General features: G+C 41.7%; 2 protein-coding genes across 2 annotated transcripts; one reads left to right on the forward strand and one right to left on the reverse strand.

Annotated features, from left to right (window-relative positions):
- Positions 1 to 737: 737 nt before the first annotated feature.
- Positions 738 to 7,963, reverse strand: LOC103278094 (leucine-rich repeat-containing protein 52). Its single transcript, XM_062973548.1, has 2 exons — positions 3,724 to 7,963; positions 738 to 1,135 (listed from the first exon to the last, which is right to left on the reverse strand). The coding sequence occupies exons 1-2, from the start codon at positions 4,361 to 4,363 to the stop codon at positions 885 to 887; spliced, it is 891 nt and encodes a 296-aa protein (XP_062829618.1). The 5' UTR covers positions 4,364 to 7,963; the 3' UTR covers positions 738 to 884.
- A 3,380-nt stretch (positions 7,964 to 11,343) lies between these two features.
- On the forward strand, positions 11,344 to 16,182 carry LOC100566019 (leucine-rich repeat-containing protein 52). Its single transcript, XM_016991908.2, has 2 exons — positions 11,344 to 12,047; positions 15,831 to 16,182. The coding sequence occupies exons 1-2, from the start codon at positions 11,402 to 11,404 to the stop codon at positions 16,109 to 16,111; spliced, it is 927 nt and encodes a 308-aa protein (XP_016847397.2). The 5' UTR covers positions 11,344 to 11,401; the 3' UTR covers positions 16,112 to 16,182.
- The last annotated feature ends 1,005 nt before the right edge of the window (positions 16,183 to 17,187 follow it).

The following is a 17,187-nucleotide window of genomic DNA, read 5'->3' on the forward strand; positions in this document are numbered from 1 at the left end:
CTTTCAGTGATTAGTTTTGGGGGGGGGGGTGCCAAAATTCTGTTCGCTTACACTTGAAAATGACCTAGGGCCAGCCCTGGGTGTTGGGAGAACCACCGTGGGGTCTGCCTTCCCATGAGGTTTGTTTTTGCCCTCTGAGTTGAGCTTTGGATTTCTAGCACTCTGTCCCCACATAAAACCCCTGTTTCCCCATCTCCTCTGCCATGCGATCCAAAAGACTCACCCCAATTGAGTCTGGGCTGGGCTGTGGCGCAGTTCGAGGCCAGCTCGGATCCTGTGTTTGTCTTTGTCTCTGTTCTATGTTTAGGCATTGAATGTTTGCCTTATACAGTAGAGTCTCACTTATCCAACATAAACAGGCCGGCAGAACGTTGGATAAGTGAATATGTTGGATAATAAGGAGGGATTAAGGAAAAGCCTATTAAACATCAAATTAGGTTATGGTTTTACAAATTAAGCACCAAAACATCATGTTATACAAATTTGACAGAAAAAGTAGTTCAATACACAGAAATGTTACGAATTTAGCACCAAAATATCACGATATATTGAAAAAATTGACTTCAAAAATGCGTTGGATAATCCAGAACATTGGATAAACGAGTGTTGGATAAGTGAGACTCTACTGTATGTGTAATGTGATCCGCCCTGAGTCCCCTTCGGGGTGAGAAGGGCGGAATATAAATACTGCAAATAAATAAATAAATAAATAAATAAATAATTGTGGACATCTCGAGTTGGTTTAAAATTTGTTTTTATTTTCTTGGAAATGGGCAAAACCTCAGCTCGAGGGTTTCGCCATAAGCCCGGCAAGCAAGGGGCTGAAATGATGCTCCTTTTGCGTTCTGTGCCGCCGCTTCCAGAAAGGTTCCAGGCGGGAGCCGTTATTTGATCCTTCTGTACTCTCCCACATCTTCCGACCTAAATACTGTGCGGTTATACAGCACTGAAACTACGCCCAGCAGCCAAGCTGCGACGATTCCTGCCATGAAGACTGCGCAGGCCATCAGACCTGCAAAGATCAGAACTCTGATGCTGGGGTGTAAAATGCAGACTCTATCCAGTAGTTCTTCCGCCTGCAAGATTGGCTTATCGGTTAAATTTTTTGGCATGTGGCAAAAGGTATCATTTGGATCTGTAGGTGGGGGAGGGGGGGACACAAGTGAGAACAGACACATAATCTCTCAAACAGCGGCTGCTATTTCTCTAACTGTACACCCTTCAACCCTATTTAGGAATCTCTAGATCTTCCCCTTGACTCTATAGTCAACATGTGCTAGAAGTTGACCATAGAATCAGAGAGGAGGACCAAGAGATTCCTAAAGATTCAGAAAAAAACTGAAGACCTGGCTATGTACGCAGGCATTTGAAGAATAAGCATGTGTTGGCTTCGACTCGGTCTGAATTACGGCTCTTGTATAACGTCTGGTGGATGAATGGCATAAGCACTTTGCATTGTTTTAAACTTTGTATATTGTATTTTATGACTATTTTATGACTATTTTATGATTGTTTTAACTGTTTTAATCATTTTAGTTTATTGTATATCAGTGTAACGGCATCAATTGCCACTTGTAGGCCGCCCTGAGTCCCCTCGGGTGAGAAGGGCGGGGTATAAATAATTGAAATAAATAAATAAAGAGAACACTTCCATCAGATTTGCAAAAGCCAAACCTGGAGGGCTGTCTGTCGTTCCAGGTTATTTCAAAAACCCTCTTTTTATTTTATTTTATTTATTTATTTATTAAACTTGTATACCGCTACTCCCAGTTTGGCTCGGAGCGGTTTACAGAAATAGATTAAAACAATACACTTAGCTTTAAAATAACAATAAAAACAATAAAAGCAACAATAAAAACAGACATAGCCCCGAGTTTTTCACCCATTGAAAGCTTGTCGGAAGCTTGTCAAAAACCTGAGCCCCACGGAAGCTATTGTAAGGTCCTGGCATAGAAGAAAGGCAGCTCTTCATCATGAAGTCATTTGGCTGATCGTCGATTTTTCAAACTTTTTTGTTTTTTTGCTTCCCAAGAAAGAATCACAGGGCTCACCCAGAAAGGGGGAAGCTCTGCTGAAGTTCTGAGATTTTCCAGTTTTTGTTTTGTTTTTGTTTTACTCGCCTATTTTCAGGTTTGCATGCAAACTCTTTAACTGTCTGGTCTCAATGCTATGGAATCACAGGAGCTATAGTCGTATTACAAGGCCTTTAGCCTTCCCTGCCAAAGAGGGCTGGGGCCTCACCAAACTACAAATCCCATGGTTTTGCAGCACTGTGTCAAGGCAATCAAGGTGGTGACAAATTGTATTAATTCAACAGTGTAGCTCAGAGGTCCCCAAACTAAGGCCCGGGGGCCGGATGCGGCTCTCCAAGGTCATTTACCTGGCCCCCGCCCTCAGTTTTATAATATAATATATTGTATATACATATAATATTGATAATAATATTATAATGTAATACAATATAACACTAATAATAATACCATATAATAATATTAATTATATATTCTATATCTATATATATAAAAGAATGATGGCATCAGGGCAGTGGACAAAACAACAAAACTACAGGCCCCCCAACCTCGAAATTTGACAACACAACCCATCATTCACGGCTCTAGGTTGATACAACAAAATGAAATGAAAAATAAAGTCCTAATTACAGGGAGAGGAATAATAGTTTTTATCCAATTGCTGCCAGTTAGAAGGCTAAGCTCCGCCACTTGGTCTCCTAGCAACCTACTCAGCCCAGGGGACAGGCACAGTTAGGCCTCACTTAGGCCTCTTCCACAGATTATCAGATTTTAACTGGATCATATGGCAGTGTAGACTCAAGGCTCTTCCACATAGCTATATAACCCATTTAGAATCTTATATTATCTGCTTTGAACTGGATTATCTTGACTCCACACTGCCATATAATCCACTTCAGTGTGCATACTAAACATAAAGACTAGCATACAACAGACATTCAATACCACCACTACCTCAACAATTTCTCACCAACACCACCAGAAAATGCCACAGCAACGCGTGGCTGGGCACAGCTAGTTACATATAATATTACTAATAATATTACAGTATAGTGGTATAGTTCAATAAAGTAATATATAATGCTAATATTGTGCTATGCTAATAATATAATATATTATATTATATTATATTATATATTAATATTATATATTATATTTGGGGTGAGAAGGGTGTGATACAAATGTAGTAAATAAATGCAGTACATAAATAAATAATAAATAAATACAATTTAGACTTAGGCTCGCCCAAAGTTTGAAATGACTTCAAGGCACACAACAACAACAACAACAACAACAACAACAACAACAACCTTAATTAACTTGACTATCTCATTGGCCAGAAGCAGGAGCACACTTCCCATTGAAATCCTGATAAATGTATGTTGGTTAAAATTATTTTTATTTTTAAATATTGTATTTTTCTTTCGTTGTTGTTGTCGTTGTTGTTGTTGTTGTTTTTGCACTACAAATAAGACATGTGCAGTGTGCATAGGAATTTGTTTGTATTTTTTTTTTCAAATGATAATCCGGCCCCTCAACAGTCTGAAGGATTGTGGACCGGCCCTCGGCTTAAAAAGTTTGAGGACCCCTGGTGTAGCTATATCCTTAGCTAGTTCCAGGATAATACATTACTCCAGAATTATAGCCCTATGATTCCGCTCTAACTACCATGCATTTATCACAAAGGTCTTACCTAGTAATTGCCGGCTAAGCAGTGGCGTTTTCAACCATTCGATAAAATCCAGTAAGCCACAGTCGCAAAACCAGGGATTATCCATCATCCTCAAAGTGAGAACAGTAGGCACTTTTTGGAACATCGAGATGCTAAGAATTTCCAAGCCACAGGTGCTGATATCCAAAATAGTCAACAACTGGTTATTAATGAAGGAGTTCTCGTCGATTTGCTTAATGGTGGGATTTCTGGAGAGATTAAGGAATACCAAATGGGTCAGTTCGGAGAAAGTGTGGGGAGAGATGGCATTGAGTTTGTTCCCACTGAGGTCCAAGTAGGCCAGCTTGCTGATGCCCGGGAAGATGAACTCATAGTCCATTTCCAATTCGTTATCGCTCCAATCCAAGTAGACCAGTTCGTTGAGAAAGGTTATTTCTAAGGGCTGGATATTGGTAAAATGGTTTTCGGCCAAAATCATGTGCCTGGCCGTTGGGGGAACGTGGGGTGGAATTTCATACAAGTTCCTTCTCCTGCAATTCACTGACCAGTTTGCACAGGTGCAGAGGGCTGGACACGTAAGGGCCGTGTGTTGCGTTTGGATGGGAACATTGGCCCATAAAGCTGCAAAGCAACAAACAGAAAACAAAAAGAAAGATCCCATTCTGTCTGCCCCTTCCTTCCTTCCTTCCTTCCTTCCTTCCTTCCTTCCTTCCTTCCTTCCTTCCTTCCTTCCTTCCTTCCTTCCTTCCTTCCTTCCTTCCTTCCTTCTTTCCTTCCTTCCTTCCTTCCTTCCTTCCTTCCTTCCTTCCTTCCTTCCCAGCCATTCAAATGCTCCTGCTGGAGCCACCCCAAAGGCTGAGCTCAGTGACTCTCCCTTCCTTTTATGACATCACCCAACTGGGTCACTATCCCAAAAGTGACCCACTCCCAATCACCGAGTGTGTGATGACTCATGGGCCTTGTAGTCCTGTTCCTAGTACTATTATGGCAGACGAAGAGGAAAACATGGGATTTCCGCCGTTTCAGTCAGAATCGGAGCCTCTCCACCTGGAGGATGTTTGTCCTCAAGAATGTAGCCAAACAGGCCTTGGGCAGAATTCCCCCCCGTTTTCCCGGAGGGACAATTATAATAGAGATAGGGGAGCCAGGGAGGCAAATCGCCGGAGCCTGAGAATCGCTGCCAAACAATTAGCTGATTAGGTCTGCTTCCCTTGGGAAATTCTAAGGAGTTGTCCATCTGGACAGAGTTGGGTTTCGCTTCTCGTTCTCTAGGGAAAGTGTTCTGTCGGCGGGAAAACGAGACCCAATATAGGTGCTGCTCGCAAGGGGAACTTTGCGGAGTCAATTGTTCAGCTTGAGGAGAGAGATCGTGTGTGGACTTCGTAACCCCAGTTCCTTGTTTCCCGGATCAAGTTTCCAGCCTTGCCTTGTTTCACGGACTTCTTTGGACTCTGTTCATGTTTCATGTTGCCTCGTTTCAAGTCTTGAATCTAGCCAGGAACCAAGTTTATTTTCCAGCCTTGTTGTCAAGCTACATTGGACTTTAAAGACTCTGTCATTTCCCCACACTTTGCTTGGCAAAGTGTGTGTTTTGGTCAAGTGGATTATAACTTTGAACTCTAATATCTTATATTGGACAATACATTTCTGGACTATATTTGACCTCATCTGAAAGGTCTGCTTCTGAACTATATTCTTCACTTGTTTTTATTGACTTTATATATTTCTATAATAAAGATATTAGATAGATTCTGGTCTCTGCGCATGGTTATTGGTGCTCTGCAGCCTGGGTCCTGACAGAGTGTCTTCAGTGGACATGAGTATTTCCTAGTGGGCCCTCGGCATCCACTGGTTCCAAGACCATTTGTGGAAACCAACATCTGTGGACACTCAAGTCCTATTGTATAACAACCTGAGCCAAGAATTAATCCTCACTCTTGATGTAGAATTTATTTCAATCACCTTTCAGAAAAGATAAATACGGTAGAGTCTCGGTTATTTATTTATTTATTTATTTATTTACAGTATTTATATTCCGCCCTTCTCACCCCGAAGGAGACTCAGGGCGGATTACAATGAACACATATATGGCAAACATTCAATGCCAACAGACAAACAACATTCAGTTTTAGACAGACACAGAGGCATTTTTTTAACATCTTTCCAGCTTCACGATTCCGGCTACAGGGGGAGCTGTTGCTTCACCGTCCATTGGTGGCTGTTCTTCCTCTTCTTTTCCTCGTGAGCAGTTTTATGGTGTTGTAGATTAGTTAAATTAGCCTCCTGCATAAAGCGTCCCTAAAATTTTCCCTACTTGACAGATGCAACTGTCTTTCGGGACTGCTAGGTCAACAGCAAGCCGGGGCTATTTTTTTTTTTTTATGGTCGAAGGCTTAACCCGACCCGGGCTTCGAACTCATGACCTCTCGGTCAGTAGTGATTTATAGCAGCTGGTTACTAGCCAGCTGCGCCACAGCCCGGCTTATCTAATGTAAACGGGCCGGCAGAACGTTGGATAAGCGAATATGTTGGATAATAAGGAGAGATTAAGGGAAAGCCTATTAAACATCAAATTAGGCTATGATTTTACAAATTAAGTACCAAAACATTATGTTATACAACAAATTTGACAGAAAAAGTAGTTCAATACACAGTAATGCTATGTGGTAATGACTGTATTGTTAATGTGGGATTTGTGTATTGATAGTGTTTAAATGCAATTTGTGTCTTGCCTGTATTGCATACTGATTGCATCATCCAGAGTGTACTATAGTCTGGAAAGAGTTAATTGCAAAGAAGCTGTAATGACCTTGATGTGTGGCTGGAACTGGGGAGTGTCCAGACACAAGTGTTTGTACATTGCTGATTGCAACAGTTCAGTTCTGAGTTGAGTGCTGTCTACTTAGAGTGAGAGTCAAGTCCTGTGTTTGTCTGGAAGTCTGTTTGTCTGGATTATTATTGCTTACAGTAAAACTTGTATATAGTTTTACCAAAGTCTCTGGATGTCACTTCGTTCTGCGTCCCACTGATTCCATCCAACTACTGCTGCGCTGCTAATACTCTGACATGTATTTATGAATTTAGCTCCAAAATATCACGATGTATTGAAAACATTGACTACAAAAATGTGTTGGATAATCCAGAACGTTGGATAAGCGAGTGTTGGATAAGTGAGACTCTACTGTACATCATTTTTTGACATGCTTTTCAGTACACTTTAATAAGCTGTCAAAAAGCTTTCAAATTCCCGTATTTAACAACTAGCTGTACCTGGCCATGTGTTGCTGTGGCTCAGTCTAGTTAAATGGAAAAGAAAGAGCAAGAACACCTTTGCAATATATTTTCAAATATTTTTAATTTCACTATGCTTGTGGGAAAACAATATTGTTTGTTGTTCCATTGTCTGTGCAGATGTAGAGATTGTGTGGTTTGCTGGATCTAGAACACACAGCATATAATTGTCTATGTGAGAAGCAATCCGTGTTTAGGTCTACTCCGCACAATTCTAAAGAATGGCCCTGTGCTTTGTTGATGGTGATTGCAAACGCCAATCGAATAGGGAATTGCAGTCACTTATATCGAATTGGCATATCTGTTGGAATCGTAGGAATGCGAGGAATGGGGACATCTTCACCTTTGGAAGTTCCTGTTAAGATTGTTAATATCTACAACAGGGGTCCCCAAACTTTTTAAACAGGGGGCCAGTTCACGATCCTTCGGACCGTTGGAGGGCCGAACTATAGTTGGCCACCGAGCAATAAATAATAATAATAACAACAACAACAACAACAATAAAAAAGAGGGTTGGAGGAGACCCTTTGGGCCATTGAGTCCAATCCCCCTCTGCCTTTGTGCACCGAAAGCACAAACAAAGCACCCCTGACAGATGGCCACCCAGAATCAATGTTAATAATAATAATAATAATAATAATAATAATAATAATAATAATAATAATAATAAAGAGGGTTAGAAGAGACCCCTTGTGCCATTTAGTCCAATCCCCTTCTGCCTTTGTGCACCAAAAGTACAAGCAAAGCACTCCTGACAGACGGCCACCCAGCCTCAATGTTAATAATAACCAAAAGTACAAGCAAAGCACTCCTGACAGACGGCCACCCAGCCTCAATGTTAATAATAATAATAATAATAATAATAATAAATAGGGTTAGAAGAGACCCCTTGTGCCATTTAGTCCAATCCCCTTCTGCCTTTGTGCACCAAAAGTACAAGCAAAGCACTCCTGACAGACGGCCACCCAGCCTCAATGTTAATAATAATAATAATAATAATAAAGAGGGTTAGAAGAGACCCCTTGTGCCATTTAGTCCAATCCCCTTCTGCCTTTGTGCACCAAAAGTACAAGCAAAGCACTCCTGACAGATGGCCACCCAGCCTCAATGTTAATAATAATAATAATAATAATAATAATAATAATAATAATAATAATAATAATAATGCTTGTAAGAGAAGAAGAGACCCCTTGGGTCATTTAGCCCAACCCCCTTCTGCCCTTGTGCTGTGGAGGCCGGATAAATGGCTTTGATGGGCCGCATCTGGCCCCCGGGCCTTAGTTTGGGGACCCCTGATCTACAACATTGCTCTTTTTTATTACTGCAAGCCACGTGCTGTTGCAAAGCTTTGTCTGGTGGCTATTTCACAACATAATTGGCACACTGATTTTCAAATGCAGTACATGTGGTGGCATCCCTGGCAGATTGCATGAATTCCAACATTTGTTGGTTAATTAACCACTTCATCTGCTTCCGCAACAGTGTCGGCGGACTTGTTTGTGACTGCCTCGTTTTGAACGGTAGACTGAATAATATTGCTCAGTTCGCAGACGTCTTTGTTCTTGGCCACAAGAATAGCTCATTCACTCAGCCAGTCGTGTTTTTTTTTATCATTGGTTAGAATATTGGGAAATACTTATTCAACCAGTAATTCTTTTGACATCACTAAATTGCAGTAGTTTTGAGGCAATGAAATTCGTCCTGAGATCAGATCAACTGGCTCCTAACTGTTCCCAATTTCCAGCAATTGATGTGAGAATAGGGTTGTTGTATGTTTTCCGGGCTGTATGGCCATGTTCCAGAAGCATTCTCTCCTAACGTTTTGCCCACATCTATGGCAGGCATCCTCAGAGGTTGTGAGGTATGAAGAAACTAAGCAAGGAAGTCTGTGGAAAGTCCAGGGCGAGAGAACAACTCTTGTCAGTTGGAGGCCAGTGTGAATGTTGTAATTAATCACCTAAATTAGCATTGAAAAACTTCATCTCCTGGCTTCTTCTTGCCTGGGGGAATCCTTTGTTCAGAGTCGTTAGTTGCCCCTGATTGATTCATGTCTGGAACTCCTCTGTTTTCAGAGTGTTGCTTCTTATTTACTGTTCTGACGCAGCGCCCAAACACGAGTCAAAGAACATGAAAGGCACTACACACTTACTCAACCAGAGAAATCAGCCGTAGCAGAGCACCTGATGAACCAACCTGGACACAGTATATTATTTGAGAACACAGAAATGCTCGACCACTCCAACAACTATTATGTCAGTCTACACAGAGATGCCATTGAAATCCACAAGCATGTGGACAACTTCAACAGAAAGGAGGAAACCATGAAAATCAACAAAATCTGGCTTCCAGTATTAAAAAACTAAAACATCAGAACAGTAAATATGAAGCAAGGTTAAAAATCAATGGTCAACTATCAGACTACATTGACATACAAAAAGGGACTAGACAAGGCTGCCCGTTGTCCCTACTATTATCTATTATGGGACTGGAAATCTTAAATGTCAGAATAAGAGGAGAGAAGGAAATTACTGGTTTAAAGATCAGTGGCCAAGATCTAAAAATTAGGACTTATGCAGACGATATAGTCCAGGGGTCCCCAAACTAAGGCCCGGGGGCCGGATGCGGCCCTCCAAGGTCATTTACCTGGCCCCCGCCCTCAGTTTTATAATATAATATTTTTATATCATTTTTAATAATATAATATATTGTATATACATATAATATTGATAATAATATTATAATGTTATACAATATAATAATACCATATAATAATATTAATTATATGTTATATATTACATATAATATTACAGTATAGTGGTATAGTTCAATTCAATATCTATCTACAGTATATATATAAAAGGGTAATGAAATTTCAGCCTAGGACAAAACAACAAAACTACACATTCCAGAAACACAAAACTTGGCAGCACAACCCTTCATCCATGCCTCTACGTTCATACAACAAAAAGAAAAGAAAAAGTCCTAATTAGAGGGAGAGGACTAATCCAGTCATGTCTGACTCTGGGGGTTGGTGCTCATCTCCATTTCTAAGCCAAAGAGCCGGTGTTGTCCATAGACACCTCCAAAGTCATGTGGCCGGCATGACTGCATGGAGCGCCGTTACCTTTCAACCGGAGCAGTGCCTATTGATCTACTCACATTGGCATGTTTTCAAACTGCTAGGTTGGCAGAAGCTGGAGCAACAGCAGGCGCTCATTCCGCTCCCGGGATTTGAACCTGGGACCTTTCGGTCTGCAAGTTCAGCAGCTCAGTGCTTTAACACACTTAGCCACCGGGGCTCCTACAATGTACATATACAGTAGAGTCTCACTTATCCAAGCTAAACGGGCTGGCAGAAGCTTGGATAAGCGAATATCTTGGATAATGAGGGATTAAGGGAAAGTCTATTAAACATCAAATTAGGTTATGATTTTACAAATTAAGCACCAAAACTTCATGTTATACAACAAATTTGACAGAAAACGTAGTTCAATACGCATTAATGTTATGTTGTAATTAATGTATTTACGAATTTAGCACCAAAATATCATGATATATTGAAAACATTGACTACAAAAATTGCTTGGATAATCCAGAGGCTTGGATAAGCGAGGCTTGGATAAGTGAGACTCTACTGTACATGGCAAACATTCAATGCTATTAGGCGTACGACATACAGACAGAGACACAGAGGCAATTTAACATTTTCCAGCTTCCAGGCTTCATGAGGGTATGCTCAATTCCGGCCACAGGGGGAGCTGCTGCTTCATCATCCACTGTGACACCGAGTCCTTGATGGAGTACTTCCTCATTCTTCCCCACGCTGATGGACATTTTTATGGTCACGTAAATTAGTTAAATTAGCTTTCCCCACGTAAAGCCTAATTTCCTACTCAACAAATGCAACTGTCTTTTGGTTGCTTAGGTCACCAACAAGCTAAGCTATTTAATGGTCGGGTACTCAATCCGGCACGGGCTGGTTTCAAACTCATGACCTCTTGGTCAGTAATGATTTCTTGGTCAGTAGCATCAGGCTACTAACCAGCCGTACCATAGTCCGGCCTAAAACTATAGCTCTCACAATTCCAGAGTATTTGGACATGGCAGTCAAAGAAGTGCCAAGGTGCATTAATTCCAAAGTATAGATGCACCCATCAACTTGCCATGAAGACTTTAAGATCCTCCCACAGTCCACACTATGGCGGGTTTCGTGGCAGACCTGGCAGTCCAGTGTCTGCTACAGCACTCCAAGGCAACCTGTTGTGATAACCTGGAGGCACATCATTGCTCCTGGCTTGTGGTCCAAGTGGATGATTTCACAAAGAGACTAGCTCCTGAGGTCACTCAGGGTTGGTCCCAGCAGTGAGCGCATCTGAAGCCCAGTTCATGCAGAAACAGGGTGTACAGGATGGGGCTGCCCATTCTGCCAACGTTTTACGGTCCTCCAGTTTGGTGGGTGGTTTTTCTCCTGGTGGCGCAATGGGCAGGAACAGCCTATAGCTGTCCCCAAAACTGCACCTGTGAAACGTGGAAGATGAACTGCACCAACCAGGGCTTGACAGAAGTGCCAAAAAACATCTCCCCCGTGACCCGGCACCTCATTCTGCGCCTAAACCTCATCGAAGCCCTGCCGATATTGGACCTGACCGTTCTCAACGAACTGGTCTACCTGGATTGCAGCCACAACCTGATCACCATGAACGAGATGTACCAGTTCCCTTTCGTGGAGAAGCTGTCTTACTTGGACCTGAGTTACAACAAAATCTCCCACCTCAACAGCCGGACGTTCTCCCGGGTGTCCAATCTGCTGCTGCTCAATCTGTCCTACAACCCGACGATGAAGGTGATCAACCCCCACTCCTTTGATCACAACCGCTTGCTGCGATACGTGGACATGAGCAGCTGCAACCTGAGCCTGCTCAGTGCCGAACTGTTCCGGGATCAGTACAACCTCCACCGCTTGGGGCTGAGCAACAACCCCTTTATCTGCGACTGCAATTTACTGGAATTCATCAACTGGCTGCTCAAGCCCAAAGTGAATTGGGACATCATCGGTGAGGCCTTTCTGTATGACTCTGTCCTTCTTATCAGGGGTACAGGCAGGAAAACAAAAACCACAGGAATGTTAACCCTTCCCTATGCTATCCAAAGCATGCATGCATATCTATATATATAAAAGAGTGATGGCATCAGGGCAGCGGACAAAACAACAAAATTACAGCCCCCCCAACCTCGAAATTTGACAACACAACCCATCATTCACGGCTCTAGGTTGATACAACAAAAAGAAAAGTAAAATAAAGTCCTAATTACAGGGAGAGGAATAATAGTTTTTATCCAATTGCTGCCAGTTTGAAGGCTAAGCTCCGCCCACTTGGTCTCCTAGCAACCTCCTCAGCCCAGGGGACAGGCACAGTTAGGCCTCACTTAGGCCTCTTCCATAGATTATCAGATTTTAACTGAATTATATGGCAGTGTAGATTCAAGGCCCTTCCACACAGCTATATAACCCATTTAGAACCTTATATTATCTGCTTTGAACTGGATTATCTTGACTCCACACTGCCACATAATCCACTTCAGTGTGCATACTAAACATAAAGACAACCATACAACAGACATTCAATACCATCACTACCTCAACAATTTCTCATCAACACTACCAGACAACGCCACAGCAACGCATGGCCGGGCACAGCTAATATATATATATATAATATATATGCACACACACACACACATACAGTAGAGTCTCACTTATCCAAGCCTCGCTTATCCAAGTTTCTAGATTATCCAAGCCATTTTTGTAGTCAATGTTTTCAATATATCGTGATATTTTGGTGCTAAATTCGTAAATACAGTAATTACAACATAACATTACTGCGTATTGAACTGCTTTTTCTGTCAAATTTGTTGTATAACATGATGCTTTGGTGCTTAATTTGTAAAATCATAACCTAATTTGATGTTTAATAGGCTTCTCCTTAATCCCTCCTTATTATCCAAGATATTCGCTTATCCAAGCTTCTGCCGGCCCGTTTAGCTTGGATAAGTGAGACTCTACTGTAATTACAACATAACATTACTGTGTATTGAACTGCTTTTTCTGTCAAATTTGTTGTATAACATGATGCTTCGGTGTTTAATTTGTAAAATCATAACCTAATTTGATGTTTAATAGGCGTTTCCTTAATCCCTCCTTATCCTTTTTTAGGATGTTTTTAAGATATTTTTAAAGATGTTTTAAAGATGTTTTTAAGATGTTTTTAAATTGTTGATTTTAGCCGGGTCTTGCAAGCCGCCTCGAGCCCTAGGGGAGTGGCGGCATATCAGTTTGAAAAATAAATAAATAAATAAATAATCCAAGATATTCACTTATCCAAGCTTCTTCCGGCCCATTTAGCTTGGATAAGTGAGACTCTACTGTATATATATACCAGCTTGGGGACCTGGCAGTGCCCGGGTCATTTGAGTGGTATTATTTGTCTTTGAATGTTATGTATTCTGTTTGGAGTGGGTGAACTACAATTCCCAGGATCGTGGGTCAATCCTCCCCAAATCCCGGCAGTATGAAAGGTTGGCCATTTTGGGCCTGTGTGCCAAGTGTGGTCCAGATCTGTCGTTGGCAGGTCATCGCCTGGCCGCAGTGCTGTGTGGATGGGGGTGAATGACTACAACTCCCAGAGTCCCGGGGCAATTGCTCCAAAACATCTGTCAGTATCCAGAGCAGGCAATGTTCAGTCTATGTGCCAAGTTTGGTCCAGATCGGTCATTGGCTGGGTTTAGTGGTGTTTGGATGCAGGTGAACTACAACTCCCAAAATCAAGGCCCATTCCCACAAACACCTGCAGTATGTTCAGTTGGTCATGTGGTCCCGGTCGATTGCCGGTGGGGGTCACTGTTTCTCTGGATGTAGGTGAACTATAACTCCCTTTTCCCCAAACTTGTCCGATATGTTCTGTTGGTTATGGGGGTTCTGTGTGCCAAGTTTGGTCCTGGTCCATCATCGGAGAGGTTTGGAGTGCTCATTCATTGCAGGAGAACTATAAATCCCAGGACCTACTACTCCCAAATGTCCATGCCAATTCCCCTTAAAACCCACCAGTATTCAAATCTGCGTGTCAAGTTTGGTCCAGACCCATCATTGTCTGGGTTTATAGCATTTTGTGTGTAGGTGAACTACAACTCCTCTACATTCCCCAGTAAGAGTCACAGTGCTCTGAGTTGATGCGAGGCGAACTACAACTTCCACCATGTGGAGTCAATCCCCCAAACTCCTCCAGTAAGTTTAGTTGCTGCTCAGATCTGCTCTGTTTGTTATGCAGAGAGATTGGAAAGGGAAGGGCAGTGGGTGGAGCCATGCAAACTCCACACCAATGGAGAACCCTGGGAGTCCTGCCTGTGGTGGAAGAAAAAGCAAAATCTAGGAGGAAATGGTCCCCAAATGAAAGCATTCCTTGGGTGGTGAGCCGTAGTGTTTGGGGAGGACATTGGGTTTGGGCTACATATTCATGGCACTCGCTGTAACCGCAATGTCAGTGGAAAGGAGTGACTTGCTTGCTTGTCAGCACTGGGAAGTGTAGCCTGTTTGAGGATGCCGGAGGCTGTCTGTGTGAGTGGACACGTGTGCCACATACACATGTATGGGTTTTCGCTTTTATTACGGATTTAGATTTAGATTAGATTAGATTTAGATTTAGTTTAGACTAGCTGTGCCTGGCCACGTGTTGCTGTGGCATTGTCTGGTGGTGTTGGTGAGAAATTGTTGAGGTAGTGATGGTATTGAATGTCTGTTGTATGGTTGTCTTTATGTTTAGTATGCACACTGAAGTGGATTATATGGCAGTGTGGAGTCAAGATAATCCAGTTCAAAGCAGATAATATAAGATTCTAAATGGGTTATACAGCTGTTTGGAAGGACCTTGAGTCTACACTGCCATATAATCCAGTTAAAATCTGATAATCTGTGGAAGAGGCCTAAGTGAGGCCTAATTGTGCCTGTCCCCTGGGCTGAGTAGGTTTCTAGGAGACCAAGTGGGCGGAGCTTAGCCTTCAAACTGGCAGCAATTGGATAAAAACTATTATTCCTCTCCCTGTAATAAGGACTTTTTCTTTTCTTTTTGTTGTATCAACCTAGAGCCGTGAATGATGGATTGTGTTGTCAAATTTCGAGGTTGGGGGGGCTGTAGTTTTGTTGTTTTGTCTGCTGCCCTGATGCCATCACTCTCATATATATATAGATTAGATTTAGATAGATAGATTTAGATTTAGATAGATTTAGATTTAGATTAGATTAGTTAGATTTAGATTTAGATTTAGATTAGATAGATATAGATTAGATTAGATATAGATATATGTATACATGTATATATGTTATGTGTATATATTATTCTGGTCAGTTCTGGGGTCTCAAATGCTAGACCTGTTTCTGGGTATATCTGACCTGCTGATTTCACAAATTGCATCGGTTTTCCCCTATCAGCTCCGGTTTTTGAGATAAAGAACATATGCCACATACTAGTTGCCATCTGCTTGCCTATAAAAAATCATGATATTTTAATGTAGTGTTTAAATTTGTATATTTTAAGCATGAAGGAAATATATTAAAATTTTAAAGAAAACTGTATGATATGAAAATCATACTAAAAGCACAAATTTATGATTCAAACATTATGATATAAATCTAAGACATTAGAGCTAATGCAGTCTATTCAGGTGTAAAAACCGAGACACGAGGAATTCTTTGTTCTTGGCCCATGTTGTTGTATTTGTGGTTGTTGTTGTTATGGCCCCACTTTTCTTTATTGAGGCCTTTGTTGCATGCTTACCCCCTGCAGATCCAGAAAATACTGCTTGCAAGGAGCCTTCGATACTGAAATTTGTGCCGATCCTACAAGCTGAAGAATTTCTCCATGAACAATGTCTGCAAGAGACTATTTTAGTGGATCACGCAAGGACAGCTTTGTACACCGTCGGCTTCTTCGTGGGAGGAACTTTAGCCGCCTGGGTGTTGGGGGTGATATCTGTGATTTTTTACCACCCTATATTTAAACGGGTGGACGAGTTGGATGAAGAGCGAGAGTACATAGGGATTTATAAAGAGTCTTTTGGGCATTGACATGTTATGCAAAAAGAACCTCGTTCCAACTTTGGGCGTTGATTGCAACATGTCATTGCAAAATTGCGAAATCTCGTCCTTTCGTGCTTTATTTCTTTGATTTATGTCTCACTTTTCAAGGGAGCGATTAGTCATTTCCACATTTTCTCCTTTTATAGTTAACAAAGAATGGGAAAGGGTCACCTTGAGGCATCAAGAACTGATACAATAATTTTGGAGAGTTGGGTGGAGGATAAAGGTGACCCAAATAATAATAATAATAATAATAATAATAATAATAATAATAATAATAATAATAATAATAATAATAATTTTTGCTTGTTTGCTGTGTCATAATAAAATAATAATAATAATAATCCCCCCCGCAGGTGCCACCTTGACATGGTGGGGGGGGGGCTTAACTGCTCCAATGATGACTGAGGGCTGTGCTGGCGGTAGTGTAACTACCGGCAGGTCCAACCAAGCCAGAGAGGCCTCAGCTGAGGAGCACAACCAAGAGCACCTAACCCATTAGCATTATGGAGAATCAAACCCAAACGAAGTCTATACTGGCTGGGTCGTCGCCCAGGATAAAAAGGACCGCGGAGGATGCTGCTGATTCTGAACATCCATCGACAAGTGGGCTACGGAATCATCAAAACCCAAATGAACAGTCACAGAAGCGGCAAAAATATACAATGCCAGAAAACCGCACAATTATGAAATGCTACTACAAATCTGAACCTCAAAGGCGTGGCTACCAAAAAAGGATGCATCAGCTATGGAAACAAGAGTACCCTGACTCACAGATAACAGAACCCCGACTGGCTGACCAACGAAGATTCATAATCAGAAACAAAGTGTTCAGTGAAGTTGAACTCGAAGAAATCCAGAAAATTTGCAAAGTAGATTACCATCAGACCACAGCACAGACAGCAGCAGAGACTCCAGCAACACTTGGAATGGTGGAACAGATTGAACCGGAAGAAAGTGTGGCACTTTTGCAAGAATTTGAAGAACCAGCACTTGAAACATCTGTTGAACCACCAGGAACCTTGACAGCAAGACAACAAGAGCTCAAGGATAAGATCATGGCT

This window comes from Anolis carolinensis, chromosome 2 (genome assembly GCF_035594765.1).
Source record: "Anolis carolinensis isolate JA03-04 chromosome 2, rAnoCar3.1.pri, whole genome shotgun sequence".
Lineage (NCBI taxonomy): Eukaryota > Metazoa > Chordata > Lepidosauria > Squamata > Dactyloidae > Anolis > Anolis carolinensis.